Source organism: Dromiciops gliroides, chromosome 2 (genome assembly GCF_019393635.1).
Source record: "Dromiciops gliroides isolate mDroGli1 chromosome 2, mDroGli1.pri, whole genome shotgun sequence".
NCBI classification, from domain to species: Eukaryota; Metazoa; Chordata; class Mammalia; order Microbiotheria; family Microbiotheriidae; genus Dromiciops; species Dromiciops gliroides.
Genome location: NC_057862.1, coordinates 284,170,389 through 284,193,377, shown reverse-complemented (window position 1 = coordinate 284,193,377; position 22,989 = coordinate 284,170,389). Strand labels below are relative to the sequence as shown.

The 22,989-nt window shown below is 35.3% G+C and overlaps 1 protein-coding gene across 13 annotated transcripts in view; it reads left to right on the top strand.

The window, feature by feature from the left end:
• The window catches only part of RAPGEF6 (Rap guanine nucleotide exchange factor 6), a 210,147-nt gene that overhangs the window by 116,712 nt on the left and 70,446 nt on the right, over positions 1-22,989 (top strand). For all 13 annotated transcript variants that reach the window (XM_043990166.1, XM_043990162.1, XM_043990171.1 and 10 more), the window contains 5 exons: positions 27-191; positions 3,329-3,436; positions 8,055-8,255; positions 9,457-9,565; positions 15,049-15,292. In XM_043990166.1, coding sequence (XP_043846101.1) covers positions 27-191; positions 3,329-3,436; positions 8,055-8,255; positions 9,457-9,565; positions 15,049-15,292 — 827 coding nt within the window. The remainder of the gene's footprint in view (positions 1-26; positions 192-3,328; positions 3,437-8,054; positions 8,256-9,456; positions 9,566-15,048; positions 15,293-22,989) is intronic.

Sequence of the window (22,989 nt, the reverse complement as noted above, 5' to 3'; positions counted from 1 at the left end):
AAAAATATTTATCTTCGGATTTTTAGGCAACACCTGAACGACTCATCATGCATTTAATAGAAGAACATTCAGTCGTGGATCCAACTTACATAGAAGATTTTCTGTTGACATATAGGACGTTTCTTGAAAGCCCCTTAGAAGTTGGGAATAAGCTATTAGAATGGTTCAAACTTGACAGTTTAAGAGACAAGGTTGGTTTTAGAATAAGAAAAGATGTCCAAGTGACGATTTTTCAAGGTTGAATCTTGATGTAGTTATGATATAAATCTAATGTATTGTTTTTGTTTTGTTTTATTTTTGTTTTTGTTTTTTTTAGTGAGGCAATTGGGGTTAAGTGACTTGCCCAGGGTCACACAGCTAGTAAGTGTTAAGTGTCTGAGGCTGGATTTGAACTCAGGTACTCCTGACTCCAGGGCCGGTGCTCTATCCACTGCACCACCTAGCTGCCCCTCTAATGTACTGTTAGTTGGTGGTCTAAGTGTGAAATGATCTTTATAATTAATTTTTATAGTATCAGTATTCTGCTGAAAAAGTGTGTGTCATCATTTAGTTTTGAGTTGAAATAGTATACTACTGTGGAAACCATCTTTAAAACTTGCGAACTAGAGTATAAGATGGAACAGTACAGCAATACAAGATGCATGATGGCCAAGGATTGTGATAACTTTAAAGAAAGAAAAGGCTGTTTTCTGAGGGTCCTGATGTGTTTTTTTTTTCCAATGGCAGAATGAATTCTGGGAAAAAACCACTTACACTGAAGGCTAAATCAGTCAGTTTCCAAGAGAATATAAAGAAATTTTTCTAAAACCACAGAAAATAAAACAAAACAAAAATCCCTTTAAACAAATGCTGAAATAAGACAATATTCCTGGATATGAGAGTTCTATAATCACTTGAAAATTGTTTCAGTAAGAACATAAGTTATCTCAGAATGCCTTGTTTAAGATTATCTCTTGAATTTTTTTCTCCAAAGAAATACCGTGTTTAAATAGTTCATTGCACTGTGTTAAATAGTATGGTTGTGTTAAATAGGCTATTCTTTTTTTACAAAATAGTGTATATTTGTATTTTTAGTGAAATAGAAATATCTTAACAATCTAAGTAGAAAGTGACTTATTTTAAGAAAAGAGAAATTTGAGTCATAATTACCTTTGTAATTGAATTTTAATATAAATAAATATAAATTTAATATAGATCACCTATTTTTATAGTCCCTTATACACTAAAATTTAGAGATGAGTGGGTGCAGAATATGCTATTTCACCACAACAAATTCTGTAAAGTAGTATTAAACAGATGAACATTAAGTAGATGACCGAACTAGCAGTTTTACTATGCAAAGGTGTATTTATAGGTGCAGTTAGGTGGTGCAGTGGATAAAGCACTGGCCCTGGATTCAGGAGGACCTGAGTTCAAATCCAGCCTCAGACACTTGACACTTACTAGCTGTGTGACCTTGGGCAAGTCACTTAACCCTCTTTGCCCTATCCCCCCAAAAAGCGTATTTATTGATCAATTAAAGGAATCATAGAGAATGAGAAATACATATGAGTAAAGTTGCCTTTGATATTAGTTGTTAAGTAACCCATAGTTTCCATATGTTAATTTTTAACTTAAAGGAAAGCATATAAATGGATTTGTTTCTTTGAAGGCCCTACAAATAATGATTTTTTTAAAAAAGAGACTATAATCCTATTTCATATTTATATGCTTATAATGTATAATTTTACCAGATGTATTTATAGCAACATGAAAAGAAGCATGTTGTAGCTTAAGGGGGCCAGTCTTATAGTCAGGACGATCTGAATTCTAATTCTCTCAAGATATATTGGCCACATCACCTTGGACTGATCATCTAACTTCCTGTTGCCATAATCAACTCTTTTAAGACAACAATTTATAGAATATTTGCCAATACACATTGGTAGAATGGGTTTGCTGACTAGGATTTCCTGATAAAAGTAAAAATCAGAGTTTTGGAATTGAAAAAATTTTGTTTTCCTTCCAACCATGCAGCTTATACTTTTAAAAAAAAAAGAAATTTATTAATTTTATTCTGTACTTAAGAAATAAAACAAGCATTTCTAAAACAACATGGGAGAGAAAAACAGAACATTGCCCTGAGATTGCCAGTCCTCTATGCACAACCTGCTATTCCTTTTGAATATACCACCTAGTTATCTTGCAACTTCCTTTTTTACCCCTTTTTCCTTATCTTTGAGATGGCTACCATTAGACATAAATCTGTATGTCTATGTGAATATGTATATATGTACAATGTACACACACACACACACACACACACACACACACACATATGCATCATTTCTTTTTTCTGTATTTCCAGCAGTTTCTCCCGTCATAGAATCTTTGTGGTAAAATTGAGTATCTGTAATAGTTAGAATAACATGTTTGCTCAAAGTTGTTCTTAAAACAATACTGATGTTCTTGCATAGAATATTATCTTGGTTCTTCTCATTTTGCTCTTTATTATTTTGTGGAGGTCTCTATGTTTTTTCTAAAATCATTGAGCTCTTCATTTCTTACAGCAGAGTAATATTCCATCATGACCATGTACCACAATTTGTTTAGCCATTCCCCAACTGATGGGCATCCCTGTGATTTCCAGTTCTTTTCCAAGCTTACACTTTATAGAGCTTTAAGGTTTACAAAGCTCTTACCTCATTAAAAAAACCTGTGAGAAAGGTAGTGTGATTATTATTATACCTATTTTTCAGATTAAAAAACTAAAGAGTGAAAAGTTACATATTTGTCATTGATCATGTAGTTATTATGAGTCTTAGGCAGGATTTGAAACCAGATTGATAATTCATTCCCCAGGGTTTTGGGAAAGTTTGATAAATATAATAGATTTTTAAAAATATAAAAGTAGTGTGCCTTTGTCAGTCAAATATAGCTCTTAACAATCATTTATCCTTTATGCCTGTCCATCTCAACAGATGACTGTAGAATGCATTTCTAGGTGAAATATGACTTCAGTTCCTGGTTTCCTGAGTCTCCATAGTAGTCCTAAGCCAGCTCATCTTACATACCCCTAAAGCCTGGTGGTGGTTAATTAAGCCTGGGCTTATTTCCCTTAAAGTTGGAACTACCTGAAAAAAATTGTTTTACAAAAGATTTTAAAAATTTCCTCTTTGGGAGAAATAACATAATTACTCTACTGTTAACATGTTACAATGGTGATTTAAAATAATTCAATTTTCACTTATTTTGGCCAAGCTGCTAGAATCATTTTTATGAAAATTCATTTAAGAAAGTCTTTTATCATAATCATATACCCTGATTTGTCCCTTTTTTTTTTCTTCAGGTCACACGAGTAGTGCTTTTATGGGTAAATAATCATTTCAATGATTTTGAAGGAGACCCTGCTATGACTGGATTTCTAGAAGAATTTGAAAAAAATCTAGAAGATACAGTAAGTCTTAATAATATTTATTTTCTAATCTCTTATTATTTTCTTTGGAAAAGAGTGGCAGTTCTGTGTCATTCAGAACCCCCCCCCCATCCCCAAAACTATTGTTAGAAGTTTTGTTATTCAGTTAATGTCTGTGAAGTTATGACAAGTTAGTGCTATTTCAAACAGTTTCTTTGGATCACCCATGAATATGTCTAGGAACAAATTAGAGAGGTGAGGGAGTTCAAAGATTGTACTGTAGGTTGTTCACATTGACAATTATTATTAGTTAAACAGGGAAAGTAATAGCATATGAAAAATGAAACTTTATGGCACATAATTGAAATGGCTTAGGGATTTTCTGAGTCTGTTATTTCTTCAGAAATAATTTTTTCCTCTTTCCTTCCCTTCTGTGTAATCAGGAAATAAGCACATACCATATGTTTACCCTTATACTAAGTATTAGAAAGAATGAGGGGAAACAATCATAGAATTTAGAACCAGAAGGGACCTTAGGTATTAGTTACTAGTGCCTCTATTTTACAGAGATGGAAACTGAATGCCAGCCTTACCCTGGCCGTAAATAGCAGTGCCTAGAATGTAATGCATGTCCTCTGAAAATGCAGTGCTTTCCTTTCTATCATACTGGAAAACACAGGCCTTAAATCTTAAAGAATTTGTTATCTGGTCTGGATGCTAAGACTTAAATATATAAAGTCATCAGAAAATAATAGTTTAGGGCTAGACTGTTAGGTCATTTAGGGGAGAGCTTCAGGAGACAGTGTTGGAGTAGCTGAGGGAGACAATTCATCTAGTACAGTACTTGAACTTGTCTCTAGACAGAGAGAGGTTAGTAGAAAGAATGTTTTATTTGTAAGAGCAAAGGCCCAGAAGTAAGAAGGAGGAAGGAAGGTGGGTTTGTGATTCTTGTCGGAGGTAGAGAGTGTCTATGGGAGCAGAGTAGAAAATGAGTGGTATCAATATAGTCTTCCCTAGAAACAGTTACTAGATTAACTTTAAAAGTAATTTCCATGTGGTTTCTGGTTACTGATTCTGTGACTGTAAGAAACCTCCAGGTGATTTCATCCTAGGATGTTGTGCATATCAATTAGATTTATTCCATTTATTATTTGAAAAAGAAAATTACTTTTTTATTCCGAACTTTACCAAGTAAAGCATTCCATTTCTTCTTTTTTTTTTTTAAGTTTTTATGGATATTTTCTGTCTTTTAAATCACCATAGTATTCCAAGTATTCCTCCTTCCCCCTTTCTGGAGAGCCATTCCATTTGACAAATAGTATATTTTTGGAGAAGAAAAAAGGAAAAAAAAAGTCAGCATAACTGATTTATACATTGAGAAAAGTCCAAAAACATGTAATGTGTAATACCTGTGTACCTCCCACCTCCACAAAGGGGTAGGTTGGGGGTGTCCTCTCATATTGCTTCATCTGAGTCCCACTTGATTTTTAAAATTGTGTTACATTTACTTTTTATTTGTGTGAGTATGTGCATGTGTGTGCGCGCACACGTGTGCATGTCTGATCTTTTCATTTACGTTGTTATAGTTACCGTGTGTATTGTTTACTTGGTTCTATTTACTTTACTCTGCATCAGTTCATAAAAATCATTCCATGCTTCTGTATATTTATCACACATCATTTCTTATATATCCCATAACACTCAACTAACAATTTGTTTAGCCATTCCCCAGTTGATAGATATGTACTTGTTTCCAGTTGTTAGCTACTGTAAAAAGTGCTGCTTATAAATATTTTGGAGTATATGCAGACATTCTTCTTATCAATGTCTTCCTTGGGAAAAAAGCTCAATAATGAGGTTCAAAGTATATGGACTTTTATTTGCATAATTTCAAATTGCTTTTCAAAAGGATTGTACCATTTCACAGCTGAACCAACACTTCATCAGTGCCCATCTTTTTCTAACCACTTCAGCATTGACTTGTTGGCATTTTTTGTCATTTTTGTCAATTTGCAGAGTGTGAGGTGAAGCCTTAGGATTGTTTTCAATTGTGAATCTCTTATTATTAGAGCATTTTTGTTTTTGTTTTGTTTTTTGTGGGGCAACGGGGGTTAAGTGACTTGCCCAGGGTCACACAGCTAGTAAGTGTCAAGTGTCTGAGGCCAGATTTGAACTCAGGTACTCCTGAATCCAGGGCTGGTGCTTTATCCACTGCGCTACCTAGCTGCCCCTAGAGCATTTTAAAAAATGTGGTTGTGAATACTTTGCAGTTTTTCTTTTGAGAACTATTTGTTCATATCCTTTTATCATTTGCGTATTGTAGAATGGCTATTAGTCCTATATATGTATGTGTGTGTTTATGTGTATATATATGTATGTATGTGTATGTATATATGTGTATATATATATATATATATATATATATGTATGTGTGTATATATATAAAACTTGTTTTTATATCTTAGGTATCATAAAAATTTGGTAGAAAGATTTCCCCCCCATTTGACCACTTCTCTTATCCTAGATGTATTAATGTTTTTCTGTGCATAAGCTTTTCAGTTTGAAGTTCCCCCTTCTGCTGCAAATACTATTACGTTCCTTCAGTTACTTGAATGTTTTTTTTACACAATGACTCTTTTCCTCTCCCTCTTCTCTTGTTTGATATTCTCCCTTCCTATCCTTCCCTTCAACCAGTCCTATTCATTAGTTTTTTTTTTTTTGTTTTTTTTTTAGTGAGGCAATTGGGGTTAAGTGACTTGCCCAGGGTCACACAGCTAGTAAGTGTTAAGTGTCTGAGGCCGGATTTGAACTCAGGTACTCCTGAATCCAGGGCCGGTGCTTTATCCACTGCGCCACCTAGCCGCCCCCATTAGTTTTTTTAATGTAATTTTTTGCACTCCTTTCCAAAAAATATTTCTCTCAGTCTTCTCATTATCCATCTTCTTGTTCTGTTTACTCTATTCCATCATTCTTTGATTCATGACCCCTATAATTGTTTGAACTTTCTCTCTTTTCTCTGTATTCTTCATGTTATCAAAGTTTCCAAGGTTTCTGTTCTAGGCTTTTCCTTATAGGCACTTTCTGTTACTGCTTGCTACCTGGATTCCCCTTTTCCATTGTGTATCATTTCCAGAACAATGCCAATTATTTATTGCAGATGTCAAAGAGGACACTGCTTCATGGTAGGGCCTGTCCCTGACCAGGTCCTTGATGAATTTCAGTGGTTTTTTCCTCTTCTTTTTCTTTTACTTTCTCCGTGCCCCCCCTCCCCCAGGGCACTGGGGGTTAAGTGACTTGCCCAGGGTCACACAACTAGTAAGTGTCAAGTGGTTGAGGCTGGATTTGAACTCGGGTCCTCCTGAATCTATGACTGGTGCTTTATCCACTGTGCCTTCTAGCTGCCCCCTCTAGCCACTTTCTAGATCTTGTTATTCCAACTACTCTCTACTCAAACAGCTACTGCCTTAAGTTTGGGCCCTCATTGCCTCTCATTCACTCCTAACTGGTCTTCTGCCTCAAGTTTCTCTTTATTCCAATTCATCCAAAGCTGCCAAAATGATTTTCCTTAAAAAACAGATCTGACCATGTCACTTTCCTACTCAACTCCAGGACCTGGCAAGAACATCCAAGTACAGCCCACCATGCCTGGAAGATGTAATCTTAGTGGGAAGGCCCTAGTCTTCTTCAGTGCATTTATCAATTGTGTTAAATTTTCCCCTTTTTCCTTTTTTTTTTTCCCTTAAAAGATAATATTTGTTAGATGGTAAAACTTTCCAGGAGGGGGAGAAATACTGGGTGAAATTAATATGATATCAAAGCAAAGACATCATAATTTTTTTAAAAAAAGAATTCGTTGGTGACTTTGAAGAGAGCAGTTTCAAACAATTGATGAGGCTGACAGCAAGATTGAAGAGATTTAAGAAGACAGTAAGGGGAGAGGAAGTGGAGACACTGATTTTAGACAACCTTCTTAAGGAGTTTAAGCATGAAAGAGAAAAGGATGAGAGCTAGCAGAGATAAATGGATCAAGTGAAGATTTTTTTTTAGGTTGGTTGAGATATTAGTGTGTCTGAGGCAACAAGGAAACAGCCAGTGGATAGAAAGAGATTGAAGATGGAAGATTGTTGTTATTTGTCCTTTGTTCTGGAAGAGGACCATGAGATCAGGGTGTTGTTATGACTTGCACAGAATTGGATTTAAGTGAGGGAGGGCTGTGCAAGGTTACCAACCTCACTTCTCCAGAGCCATCTGAGTCCAGTGGCAAGATAGGTATCAGGACGACTGGAGATGGCGTCAGATGTTTAAGGCAATTGGAGTTAAGTGACTTACCCAGGGTCACACAACTAGCAAGTATCTGAGGTGAGATTTGAACTCAGATCCTCTGGACTCCAGGGCTAGTGTTCTGTCTACTGAGCCACCTAGCTGTCCCAAAGGTGAAAGAGTAGGAATAGTAGAGTGGGTAGTCTTCTAAAGAAGATAGAAAAGGATAGCAACAAGGCTACATGGAGAGGTTTTCCTTGGCAAATAGGAGGGCTACTTCTTCTTCTGAAACAGTGATCTGGTGAGGTTAATAAATAACTATGGCTCTAAATACTTTAATGATGTAGTTTTTTCATGTTTAAGGGAAAAATTATAGGTACTTTTCCATTTTTATTTACAGAAAATGAAGGGTCATCTCCGTTTATTAAATATTGCCTGTGCTGCAAAGGCTAAATGGAGGCAAATTATTTTGCAGAAGACTTCTCGGGAATCACCACTTTTTTTCAGCCTCACTGGAGGAAATGAGGGGTTTGGTATTTTTGTGGAAGGAGTAGAACCAGGCAGCAAAGCTGCTGAAGCTGGACTTAAACGTGGTGACCAGGTAAAAAAAAATACATATATATATATAAAATCAGTAACAAAAATATTTATAACATTTTCCCCTTAAGTATAATAGACAAAATGTTTTGTGAAATTTTTTTATCTCAAAAGAAATTCTGCATATGGTGTCAAAGAACAGCATGGAGAGTACTTCTGACATTGTTTGATCACTTCCTTCTTCTCCTTTTGCCTTTTTTCATGCTTTATCTTATTGTTTCTTCACCCACTGTCCTCTCTCCCTCTCTCCATCCATCCCTCCTGCCCTTAAAGAAGTTCAGTCAATCAGCAAATTTTTAGTGTCATTTCAAAAGTGTGACAATTTTATATTTTAAAAAAGAATGTCAGCTACTTCAGTAGAGTGGCAGTGCAAACTCAGGGGTTTTCAAAATGTTGTAGCAGCATTGCCAGTTATCTCCTGTGAGTGTGACCACATGGAGAAGTAGGAGAAAAGGGAGTCCTGTGGTCCCTATTGATTGACACGTCCATATAGGACCAGGGCTGATGAAAAAAATGTCCACCGGTGCTATTTTGGAGTAAGCCAACTAAATTAAGCATTTCTGTTTAGTAATAATAACAGTGAAAGCTAACATTTATGAAATCATTCTAAGGTTTTCAAAGCTCTTTATGCATATTATCTCATTTGACCCTAATAACACCCTGTGTGGCAGGGTCATTATTTCCCTTTTACTTATGAGAAAATGGATCCTGAGAGAGGTTAAGTATCCCCCAGGGTCATTAGCATTCCAAGTTACATTAATATTACTATTAAATCCATTCTAATACCTTCATATATTGTGGTATATTTAATTATCTTTGAAAAAATATATTTAATAATACCACTTTTATGTCTTAAGGATTTTTAAACACTTTATAAGTATTATCTCATTTTGTCCTCACAACACCCTTGAGATATGGGTGCTGTTATCTTTATTTTACATATGAGGAAACTGAGGCAGACAAGTTAAGTGGTACAGCTAGTACATTTCTGAGGCTGTATTTGAATTCAAGTCTTCATGTTCAGCACTCTGCCCATGACACCTTGCTGTCTCATATATTAACAGAAATATACACTGGCAAAGTTTATTATGCTTAACAGCAAAAAAACAACAACAAACCCAACCCCCAAACCCTTAGGATTGCTAATTTTTATTAATGTAGTTTTCTTTGCATATGATTACTAATACATTGTTTTTTCCTTTAAGATAATGGAAGTTAATGGACAAAATTTTGAGAACATTACGTTGGGGAAGGCTCTTGAAATATTAAAGAATAATACTCATCTCTCCTTGACTATAAAGACCAACATCTTTGGTGAGTTTTGTAGCATAAGGAAGTACTCTGAAAACATTTCTCAATGGAAGGAAGAGGGTGTTTTTTTAAGCTATTTTTGAAAAAAGGGAGAATTAAAGAAGGAACAGAACTTTTTTTTTTACCTAAATGGGACACTAATATCAGATGGTAGAGAAAAAGGCCTTCTGGTTTCTCTGCCAAGGAGAATCATCTTTAGAGTACAAAAGGACAAAGCAAAGATAGTATTAACAGAGAATCTGAAACCCAGGATAAGAAAGTAAATTCCAAGAAAGTACTTGGTCAAGTCACCAGGCCTTAGATAGTCTACTTCCACAGATTCTGAAAGAGTTTTCATTTGTAATTGCTGAGCCATTGTATGATTGATCCAGGTGATCAATAGTTGTGAAGAATAAGAGGCATGTACCAGGACTTGTGCCAAATTAGAGTGTGTACAAAATTCCTAGATTGTATTATTTAAGGGTTGTTCTTTTGAACAGTTGGACAGGAAAGGGATGGTCACTAAAAACCTACTTGGTCCTTTTTCTTTCTTTACAGAGTTAATGGACTATTAGATCAGTGGAATATTGCTGCATTTTCCTGAGGTTGCAGCAAAACATTAGAGTTTTTCAGGTTATATGTATGGAAAAGATAGAGACCTGAGAGCTAGAAAATGGGAGGCTTTAGAACTAATTAACTGGCTTAACCCAAAAAGTGATTATTAATGAATATTGATATATCAATAAGGAGGTATATCTCTCATGAGGCTCCCCAGAAATCTGCCCTTTGTCCTCATAGCATTCTTTTTGTAAAATCTCTATTTTCCCTTTCTTCCCTTACAAAATCTTCCTTTTTCCAAGTTTGCCACATTAAAAAGAAGAGAAGATAAATGAACTTTACAGCATTGGTTTCATTTTTAGAGCATGTATGGGGAATATTTTATTCCTGATGTGGAAAAAAAGAGGTAAAATGAGTAGTCTAAGGCTAACATAGAGCAGACTCTGTAAGCTAAATCATCTCACCCCTATGACTTTATGTACTATACTGTTCTTTCTATTGCACCAGAGTGTAATCAAGCATATTTTTACACACACACACACACACACACACACACACACACACACACACACATATATACATATGCACATATACCATGCACATGCTCATTATATAATTTAAAATATCTACATAGATTATTTTTATTCATATCATCTTAGGACATGTCATTCATCTGAAGATGAATGAAGAAAAGCATACTTTAATATACTTTTAATGTACTTTATTTCATTTCACACTTAAGTATTTACATTTAAATAACAAAGAGTAAGATTGATTGTATGATCATATTTTTAGGATTTAGGAAAGAAATGTAAAACATTTAAAGGTTAGAGAGTAGTATATTCATATTATGACTCCTGATATGCAAAATCTGTAGCATATATCTTAAATACACAGAATGTCAGAGTAGGAGAGAATATTAGAGTTTATCCAAGGAAACATTCTCATCATACAGATGGGAAAATGGGATAAATGACTTGCCCAGAGCCATTTTGACATGTTCACACCTGGTTAAAGTTCCACATAATTCATTCCTCAGTCCTTAGTAATCTGACTTCTAATCTCATCACTCAACTGAAACTCCTCTCTCTAGTTATTAATAATGCCTTAATTGCCAAATATGATCTTTTCTCAGTCTCCTTTCTTCTTGAATTCTCTGATGTGTATGATATTAGTGACCATTCTTTCATCTCTAAGCTTTTGCAACAGTACTTTCTCTCGGTTCTCCCACCTTCTGATCAATTCCTTCATTCGTTTTGGTTGGTTCATTACCCAAATCACTTCCCATAACTGTGGATATATCTTAAGGCTCCAACTTGGGCCTTCTAGGTGACCTCATCAGCATTTATGGTTTTAATTATCATCTCTAAGTAGATGACTCACATATATATCCAGACCCAGTCTTTCTCCCGTGCACCAATATCACATCATGAATTGCCTGTTGGATATTTCAAAGTAAATATCTTAGAGAAATCTCAAACTCAGCATGTACAAAAGAGCAATCATTTCCATAGAACTCTCTATTCTACTGAACTGCCCTAATTCTGTTACAGACACCGCCATTCTTCTATTCTTCCAGTTTCATAACCTCTATATTACCTTCGGTTCTCACTCTCCCTCACCCTACATATCTAGTCACTTTTTTTTTTTAATTTTTTTTGCAGGACAGTGAGGGTTAAATGACTTGCCCAGGGTCACACAACTAGTAAGTGTCAAGTGGTTGAGGCTGGATTTGAACTCGGGTCCTCCTGAATCTATGGCTGGTGCTTTATCCACTGTGCCTTCTAGCTGCCCCCTCTAGCCATTTTCTAGATCTTGTTATTCCAACTACTCTCTACTCAAACAGCTACTGCCTTAAGTTTGGGCCCTCATTGCCTCTCACTCACTCCTAACTGGTCTTCTGCCTCAAGTTTCTCTTTATTCCAATTCATCCAAAGCTGCCAAAATGATTTTCCCTAAAAAACAGATCTGACCATGTCACTCTCCTACTCAACTCCAGGACCTGGCAAGAACATCCAAGTACAGCCCACCATGTCTGATTACATGCTAGATACCACTGTACTTCAGTGTTCTACCAGGTCCTGAGGCTCAACATCTGTAGAACTAGATTGAAACATTTATTAAGTGCCTGATATATGCATGTGTTAGGCAATAATATAGAGACAAAAAATATATACCCAGTTCTTGGCCTAAAACCCATCTCTTTATGAGCTTCTCTCTGTCTCTCTCTCTCTCTCCCTACACCCCTCCCCCACTTTTGGGGAGGCTTTACTATATTGCTGCCACCCCACCTCTGGGTCAGTAATATTTAAAGCCCCGTAGTCATCTTTTGAATCTTCCTTTGCTTTGCTGCTCTACCCTTGCCCAGACAATCACTCAGCAAGTCCTTTCACTTCTATTTCTGTATCTTTTATATCCATTCCTTTCATTTCACTCACACTGCCATCACCATAGTACCAATCAACAAGCACTTATTAATCACCCACTATGTGTCAAACACTCTTCTAGGAGCTGGAGATACAAACAGAAGAGTTAAACACTTCTGGCTTTCGGGCTGGGGGAGGGGAAAGGAGAGGGAGAGAGAGAACAAGAACAAGAATACAAACATGCATGTATGTGTGTATAAAGGGGAGGTAATACTGGGGATGAGAACTACTGGAAAGATATGGAAAGACTTTGTTTAAAAGATAGTACATGAGGGGCAGCTAGGTGGCGCAGTAGATAGAGCGCTGGCCCTGGAGTCAGGAGGACCTGAGTTCAAATCCGGCCTCAGACACTTAACACTTACTAGCTGTGTGACCCCTGGGCAAGTCACTTAACCCCAATTGCCTCACTAAGAAAAAAAAAAAAAGATAGTACTTGAACAAACTTTTGAAAGAAAATTGGGATTCTAAAATGCAAAGGTGAGGAAAGAGGGCATTCCACTTGTGGGTACTTCCCAGGACAAAGACATAGAGAGAGAAGTGGAGTGCTGTGTGGGGAATAGTAAGGATGGTGCAACTGAACAGTAGAGAACCTGAAGAGGAAAAATGTATAGTAAGACTGGGAAGGTAGATTGGGGTCTGGTTGTGAAGAAATTTAAACAGTCAGGGGAGGTAAAAGGTAGTTTGTAAGGTAAAGGCCCTTATCACCAGGAATATTCTAATCAATTCAGAATTAATCCTGCTTCCTTACCTGAGCTGCCAAAATAATCTTCCTGATACTCAGGCTACTTGTTGATGAATAATGGACAATTCAGATTATTATCCCAAAGGAAAAACATAGGCTTAAACTGTTCTACTTTTGCCACAAAGTGAATGAATGAATGGATGAATGGATGGATGAGCACTTTATTAAGTACTGACTATATATTATATACAAAAAACTATGCTAAGCACTGGAGACACAAATAGAAAGGTGGAAGTGGTCTTTGCTCTCAAGGAGTTCATTCACATTCAGGTTTTAGCTATAAGTGAAATGGAGAGTTCCATGGTCCTAAGCACATATTAGGGAGCATAGCTCTCAAATGCCTCATGTGATTTGTCTCAGGCAGCATCTCATGGCAGAAATGAAGTAGGAGGTAATGGATTCCTGGCCTTGAAACTGACATGTCCTGGGCCTAATTGAGGCATATCTAGTGGTGCTTTGGCTCTTGGAGTGGTACATTCATATCTCAAAATTTATTTACTTCCCCCCCCCAATTATTGTGTATGTGATTTCCAGCTTTTTGACTGTTAACCTGTGATTATTTGGTTCATATAGGAATTTTTTCTCTACCATAGCTCTCCTTGGGCTATAAATAAATAAATAAATAAAAAGTGGGATTACTGTTTTGAAGGGCATGAACAGTTTAGTAATTTCTCTGGCACCATTGATCATTTTTCCGCATGATGTTATGCCTTATTACAATTTCTCTAGGAAGGAGTTAATGCTTATCTTCTATACCTTGCTAATCATTGACTTTTCCCATATCTCATAGCCTTAATTTTCTTATTTTGCATCTCTCTTTGTAATTTCGAACACTTTGTCATATGGTTTTGGATAAGTTGTATTTTTAAAAAAAGTGTTATGATATGAGAATATCCTTTGACTACCTATTTGGGAATAACTTTTCTCCTAGATTTTTGAATGTCAACCGTATTTCAGAGATACAAGGTAAAAAAGATTTTTCTCAGTATTTTTTCTTTATTTTGGATGCATTGAGGTTGTTTGTGCAAAAGGTTTTAAATTTTATGCCATTGAAATTGTAACTTTCTTGTAAATTGGGTTGTTTTTTTCATTTTATTTCTATCCCCTGCACCTAGCGCAGTGCGTGGTACATAGTAGGAACTTAATAAATGTTTATTAATTCTTGGTGATTTATCATCTTCTCTATTGCATATCTAGTTTAGAATTCTTCACCACAAATAGTTGGGGAAAATATAACAGCTCTATTTTTTCATGTGTGACTTTTTATATCAACTAGAGCTCTTTTAATAAGATCTAAAAGAGCCATCTCCTTTCCACTTTCACTATCTGATTGATGATTACCACTAGCACAGATCCCTTCTGTGGAAAAGGTTCTGCTGTTTTGGAATCAGAAAGATTTTAGTTCTAATGCTGACTCAGACTCTTATCAGCTATGTGGCCTTTCACTAATCACTTACTGCCTGCATTTTATTCATCTTTAAAATGGAAATAATAATAGCACCTACATTACAGGGTTCCTGTGAAGGTCAAATGAGAAAATAAAGGGAAAAGTGTTCTGCAGACTTTAATGTGATATGTAGATATCATTTGTGAAGGTGATGATATAAATATCAGTTATGATTACAGTATGGTGATGATGATGATAAAGAAAAGTAGGAAGTTTCAAAAAAGCTTAGTTGACATGTTCATTATTACAGTTACTGGCCTTAGATTTTATCAGTTATAAGAAGAGTTTTCTGGTAAGAAAAAGAATTGTAATTTTTATTTCTTTATTTCCACAGTGTTTAAAGAACTAATTAGTAGGACAAAGCAAGACAAAAATGGTATTCCTCATATTCCCAAAATCGCTGAGAAGAAAAGTAATCGCTACTCTATCCCTGATATGCCTGGAGATATGGAACAGATGTTTCCACAGGAGAAAGGAAATAAAAAATTGAAAGCAAACACTGTTTCAGGTGGAAGAAACAAAATAAGGAAAATTTTGGATAAAACACGATTCAGCATATTGCCTCCCAAGTTATTCAGGTAAATAATGATATTCAAATTAAAAATTAAGTTCCATGGGAATTTTTATGGTGATTGTACTTTGAATATTTAAAAAATCTACAGTTTTTTGTTTCTTAGGACTCCTTTGTGAATATCTTATATATTTTCTATCCTTTGCATGTGATTATTTGTAGCCTTTGAATGTTATCATTTGCACATTTTTATTTTTATTTATATCGCCTTTTCTGACTATTTTTGGTGAATCAGTCTTAATAATAATGTTCCACAAAGCTGATTTTTCATTCCTAAAAGTGTACACTGCACCCAAACCCTTGAATATATTTACAGAATTTTAAGTATATGTTAAAGTAAATAAAATGTTGGAAAAATTGCACAGCAGTATATATCCTTATAAATTTTATAATCTGCGTTTTCTGAAGATGTCACATGGCCATCTAATATTTCTTTAATAGATCTTGGATCTTCGTGGATATGCCTTCCATTACTGTAAATTACACTTTATCTTGTGTCACTCTTGTACAAGTTCTTTAGACCTTCCACACAAATATAAAGGATAGTTTCTATCCAATGTGCTGTCTACCTTTATCTAGGTTGGTTTTTTTTTTTTCAACATTCTGAGTGCAAAACATTAGAGCTTTTCTTCTTTTCTTCTTTACTACATGACTAGCCCAACTCGTTTTCCACTTGTACATTTCCTCATTGGTATCTTTTATGCTATTTCTTGAATGCAAGTCATAGAAACTAGATGCTGCCTACTTCACCCCATCATGCATCTCTCCCATAACTTTGATTCTTTGGCATCTGTGATGTGCCAAAATCAACATTATCACTTAGTGAACATTTTTGTTGAAATGATTTGGTTTTTGTGCTGGGAAACAGCCTGGAGTCTCTGAAAACAACATCACACAGTTTATGAAGAGCATACACAATTCACTCTTTTGTGCCTTTATGTCTCCTTTCTATAATCTGCTTAATATTAATCAGAGGCTTGTTGAATGAAGTTCAGTCTGTTGCATTTATCTAGAAATCTATGTAATCTTAATATTTGTGTAAGGGACAGTCTTATTATTGAATGCCTTCAAGACCTTTTAATCTACTGAATCAAATGCATTTTGTAGTTAGCAAACAATACAGTGAGAGCTTGTATTTTTTGTGCCTTTAAATCACATATCTGACTTTTGAAGATGTAGGCAATTGTAGAATATGATTTTTGAAAGCCTGCCCATTCCCATTTAATATTATCATCAAAATACCCCCAACTTTTACATATACGTATGCATATATATACATGTGTATGTATGTGTGTGTGTGTGTGTGTGGATATCTATATCTAACGATCTATCTATTTATCTATGAGGGTCGGGGGGGAGAGAGAGAGAGAAGAGAGAGAGAGGAGAGAGGTCTTATAAAGATTTTGTTGATATAGAAAAGTGGGAATTGTGGATGGGATATTATTAGTGTCTTCATCATCTTTTTCAGTAGTGATACCATTCATGATTTTTCTCTGCCCTGCCCAACTTTTTTTTTTAGACTTATTTTTATTTCCACTGCTTTTTGCTTTTGTAAATGTTTGCCACCTTTTACTATTCATTTCCTCTAGTATTTTAGAATTCAGTTTGTATTGTAAATCACTATTTCTTAGGGCTACACTATCTCTTCTTGGCAGGGTAATTGTATTTGTGAGCCAAAGTAGTTTTTGATATCTTTGACTGAAAGCGAACCATGTGAAACATCATGATGATTCTTTTACTTAAGCTTTTGAAGGATATGAAGATCCTCAAGGCCAATATCTATACCTTTTTTCCATTTCCTATTTTTGTTGTCATTGATTATCATTTGAATAGGTCAAATTGAAGATTTTGCGATTGTTCCTGGTTCAGAAACAATTGATAATTTCATTAAAGACACTGCCAAGAATGAGACCACATAATAAGATTTATAGATGCAGCCAAAATAGTACTTCAGGCAAAATTTATATCTCTATTCATTGATAAATGTTCATTGATAAAAAAGAGTTGATCAATGAATCGAGCAGGCAACTTAAAATAAAACTGGAAAAAGAACAAATTAAAAATCCCCTAATAAACATAAAATAGAAATCTTGAAAATCAAAGAAGAGATTAGTAAAATTGAAAGTAAGAAATCGTTGATGGGGACAGCTAGGTGGCGCAGTGGATAAAAAACTGGCGATGGATTAAGGAGGACCTGAGTTCAAATCTGGCCTCTGACAGTTGACACTTATTAGCTGTACGACCCTGGGCAAATCACTTAACCCTCATTGCCCTGCAAAAAAAATAAATCATTTAATTAATAAATAAAACTAGGATCTAGTCTTATGAAAAACCAATAAAGTAGACAATCCATTGATTAATCGTTATTAAGAAGTAAGGGCAGGGGCGGCTAGGTGGCGCAGTGGGTAAAGCACTGGCCTTGGATTCAGGAGTACCTCAGTTCAAATCCGGCCTCAGACACTTGACACTTACTAGCTGTGTGACCCTGGACAAGTCACTTAACTCCCATTGCCCCGCGCAAAAAAAAAAAAGTAAGGGGAGAAAAAAGTAAGGAAAATGCACTGCCACTTTAGGTGAAATCAAAGCAATTATTTAGAGCTGTTTTGCCCCTTGCCAATATAACTGACAATCTGTGAAATGGATGAATATTTACAAACATATAAACTGCCCAGCTTAACAGAAGAAGAAATACAATAAATAACTATGTCTCAGACAAAGAAATTGAACTTGCCATAAATGAGCTCTCTAAGGAAAAAAACCCCAGGAACAGATGGATTTACAAGTGAATTTTGCCAAAAATTTAAAGAACAGTTAATTCCAGTACTACATAAATGATTTGAAAGAATAGGTAAAGAAGTCCTACTCATCATCTTCCTTCTATGAACCAAATATGTTTTTGATGACCAAACCAGGGAGAACAAAAATAGAGAAAAGAAAACTATAGTTCAGTTTCCCTGAGGGATATTGATGTGAAAACTTTAAATAAATTATTATCAAAGAAAGGATAACAATATATCACAAAGATCATATGCTGTGGCCGGCCAGGAATGCAAGGCTGGATCAACATTAAGAAAACTTTAAGCATAATGGACCATATCGATATAAAAAACAACCCAAAAAACTGTGATTATTTCAATAGATGCAGAAAAAACTTTTGACAAAATGTAACAGTGATTCCTATTAAAAACACTAGAGAGTCCAGAAACAAATGGAACTTTTTATTTCAATTTCTATTTTATCCTCTGGTTCTAGAATATCAGGACAGTTTTCCTTGACGATTTCTTGGAAGATTATGTCTGAACTCTTTTTTTTTTTTTTTTATTCATTAATTTCCAAATTATTTCTCCTGCATCTATTTTTCAGGTCAGTTGTTTTTCCAGTGAGATATTTCACGTTTTTTTTTTCATTCTTTTTTTTTATTGTTTCTTTATTTCTCATACAGTTATTAGCTTTCATTTGCTCAATCCTAATTTTTAAGGAGTTATTTTCTTCAGTGAGTTTTTGTACCTCCTTTTCCATTTGGCCACTTCAGCTTTTCCAGGCGTTCTTTTCCTCATTGGCTTTTTGTACCTCTCTTTGGCCTAGTCTGTTTTCTAAGGTGTTATTTGTGTCTCCTTTACCAAGCTGCTGACTTATTTTTCATGATTTTCTTGTATCACTCTCATTTCTTTTCTCATTTTTTCCTCTACCTCTCTTACTTTATTTTCAAAGTCCCTTTTGAGCCCTTCTGTGCCCTGAGACCAATTCATATTTTTCTTGGAAGCTTTGGATGTAGGAGCTTTGTCTTCATTCTTCTGAGGATGTATTTTGATCTTCCTTTCCACCATAGTAAGTTTCTACGGTCAGAATTTTTTCCCTAGTGTTTGCACATTTTCCCAGCCTATTTCTTTGTTAAAGTGGGGTTCTGCTTCCAGGGTAGAGAGTGCACTGTCTGAAGCTTCAAGGGTTTTGTGCAGCTATTTTCAGAGATACTTCCAGAAATTTGTAAGTTTTCAGTTCTTCCAAGGTGGTATGATTTAAGGAGAGGTATGGCCTGTGCTCTGGTCTGCAAGAGATTACAAGCCTGTTTTTCCTCCCTGGAACTATGAGGGGTGTCCTGCTCTATCATGGCTTCAAGCTGTGGTTTGCTAGTGCTCTTCCCCAGCCTGGGACCACCATGCGAGACTGAGACCTGAATCCAAGTGTGAGCAAAACAACAGAATCCTTCTTCAGTGATAGCAAAAAGACCCTGTGATCTCCTTTTGGTCCATTGTTCGACCCCCTTACCACCTGTGGGCTAAGAGTTCCAGAAGCAGTTGTTGCTGTTGCTGATTCAGTAGCTCCCAAGGCCTGTTTCTGGTTTGCTGGGGCTGGGTCTGTGATGGTGCAGCCTGTGCTGGACTGTGCTCCACTCTTACTGTGGTGCAGCAGAACTTTCCTGGCAACCTTCTAAGTTGTCTTTGGCAGGAAAATTGTTTCACACTGCTCTTTTGTGGGTTCTGCTGCCCCAGGAATTGTCTTATGGCATTATTTGGAGGGGTTTTGGGGAGAGCTTAGCCGAGTCACTGTCTTTCCTCTGCCATCTTCACTCTGCCCTCCCACTAATGGAGCTTTTTAAAAAATAAGTATTATTTATTTAAAACCACCAGCGGGCATTATTTGTAATAGAAATTACAGTAAAATAAGGGATGAAGCAAGGTTATCCATTGTTACCAGTATTATTCAGCATTGTACTAAATGTGCTAGAGAAGAAAAAGAATTGGAAAGAATTAGAATAGGCACTAAGGAAACAAAATTATCACTCTTTGTAAACAATATAATGGAATCCTTAAACAACCCTAGAGAATCAAATAAACTTGTTGACACAATAACTCTAATAATGTTATAGGATATAAAATAAACCCACATAAATCATCAAAATTTCTATATATTACCAACAAAATCTATTAGCAAGAAATAGAAAAAGAAATTCCATTTAAGCTACACCAGGAGCTATATGAACATAATTACAAAACACAACACAAATCAAGAGATCTAACCAATAGGAGAAATATTATTTGCTTATTGGTAGGCCGTAATAAAATGACACTTCAGCATTCAGCTCTTCTAATGTTTTATGACAGCTGTCATGTTCCTCTTGATCTTTTTTCCTCTCAACTTGAATATCCCTGAGGCTTGACATCACCAAGTCCTGTTAGTTTTGTTTCCTGTTCCTTGTCATTCCTGTGATCACCCCTTATTCTCAGCCTATATTATTCTTCATTTGGACTTTCCTATTTGGTCTCCCCATCTCTAGTCTCTTTTCTCTTAGGACCTTTTAGGCAATGGCCAATTCGTGCCTAAAAAGCTGAAGCCCACAAAATAAATAGTATAGTTTGACTTGGGAAAGACAATGGAAACTTAACTAAGAAAAACAGGAAGTTTCAAAGCAGTAAAAACATATATCCTCATATGAGTTCTACTACCTAACAAATGGCCTCTAAAAAGAACAGTTAATTCAGTAACAAATGTAGACATCAAAAATAATTCCTAGCTTTTATCTCAAATATGTAGCTTCTTTCAGCAACCAGATGACTTTCATATGAAAGCAGCAGTACCTTACACAAAGAACATGTGTTCAATACTGAGTTTTTCCTGTTTAATCTTAGGCAAGATATTTCACCCCAGTGGGTCACAAGTTCCTCATTTTTAAATGTGTTGGTCCTAGTTTCCTCTGTTGTAAAGTGTGTGTTGGACTTCTGTCTTTACCTTCTATTATCCTTATCTATAATCTCAAACGTATAAGATTTATTCCTTCACTAGACAAATACCTGCAATATAATTATTCTTCTAATTCTGCTCACTTTCATCTGCAACAGTTTATATAAATTTTTCCAGGCTTCTCTGAAACCATTTCTTTCCTCATTGTATACAGCTTTCCTGTATACAACATTATTTTAATGCATTCATGTTTCATAATTTATTCAGACATTTCCTGGTTGATGGGAAACTCTAGTTTCCACTTCCATCCTACCATGAAAAAAGCTGCTATTAGTATTTGTAAATATAGTTCTTGTTCTTTCTTTTATCTCTTTGGAATATAATAGTATTAGTTATATTGCTGGGTCAAAGGGTCTGCACAGTTTAGTAACTTTTTGAGCACAGTTCCAAATTGCTTTCCAGAATGGGTAGAATAATTCACAGCTCCACCAACAGTGCATCAAAGTACCTGTTTTTCCAAAGTCCATCCAACATTTTTCATTTTCCTTTTTTTCCTCAACTTTGCTAAATCTGATAGGAGTAAGGTAGGCTTTCTGATTTTAATTTGCATTTTTTCTAATCATTAGTGATTTGGAGATTTTTTTCATAGTGCTATAGATAGCCTCAATTTCTTTGTTAGAGAACTGCTTGTTCATTTCCTTTAGCCATTAATAAATAAGAGAATGGCTTTTATTCTTATACATATGGATCTATTCTAAATATGTGGGTATATGTGGGTATTTGTGTACTTGTGTGTATATATACATATGTGTGTATATATATATATATAGTTTTTATTTTTAGAGTTTTTCCTAATTATGTATAATTTTTTAAAATGTTGAATTCAAAATTCTCTCCCACCTACCTACTCCCCATCTGCCCCTCTGTCACTCATTGAAAAGGCAAGCAGTTTAATATAGGTTACACATGTGCAATCATGGAAAACATTTTCATATTAGTCATGTTGTGAAAGAATATGCAGACCAAAAAAAAAAAACACCTAAGAAAAATAAAGTTTAAAAAAGTATGCTTTGATCTGTACTTAGACTCCATCTTTTTCTTTGGAGGTAGATACCATTTTTCTTCATGAGTCCTTTGGAATTGTCTTAGATTATTGTATTGCTAAGAATATCTTAAGTCACAATTCTTCATTTTACAATATTGCTTTTACTGTGTACAGTGTTCTCCTGATTCTGATTGCTTCACTTTGCATTATTTCATTTAAGTTTTCCCAGATTTTTCTGAAAGTACCCTGTTCATCATTTCTTATAGTACAATGGTATTCTATCACAATCATATACCAAAACTTGTTCAGCCATTCCCCAGTTGATGGACATCTCCTCAATTTCCAATTCTTTGTCACTGCAAAAGAAGCTGTTCTAAATATTTTTGTATATATAAGTCTTTTTCCTTTTTCTTTGATCTCTTTGGGATACAGACTTAATAGTGCTATTGCTGAATCAAAGGTATGCACAAATTTATATCTTTTTAGACATAGTTTCAAATTTCTCTTCAGAATGGTTGAATCAGTTCACAACTCCACCAACAAAACATTAATATCCTAGTTTTCCCACATCTCCTCCAATATTTTTCATTTTCCTTTTCTGTCATATTAGCCAGTTAGGTATGAAGTTGTCTTAATTTGCATTTCTCTACTCAGCAGTGATTAAGAACACTTTTTATATGATTATAGATAGCTTTGATTGCTTGTACATATCCTTTAACCAATTATTTGACCATTATTAATTGGGGAATGACTTGTTAAATATATATAATTTTTTTAGAAAGCTGTGTGTGTGTGTGTGTGTGTGTGTGTGTGTGTGTGTGTGTGTGTGTGTAATGAGCATGCAAGAAGAGACTGCTTACAACTTCACAAAGACTTTTGGAACACCCCATATTAACTATATTGGGTTTGTTTGTGCAAAATATTTTAAATTTTATTTAATTGACACTGTCCATTTTATCTTCTGTGAATACTCTCTGTCT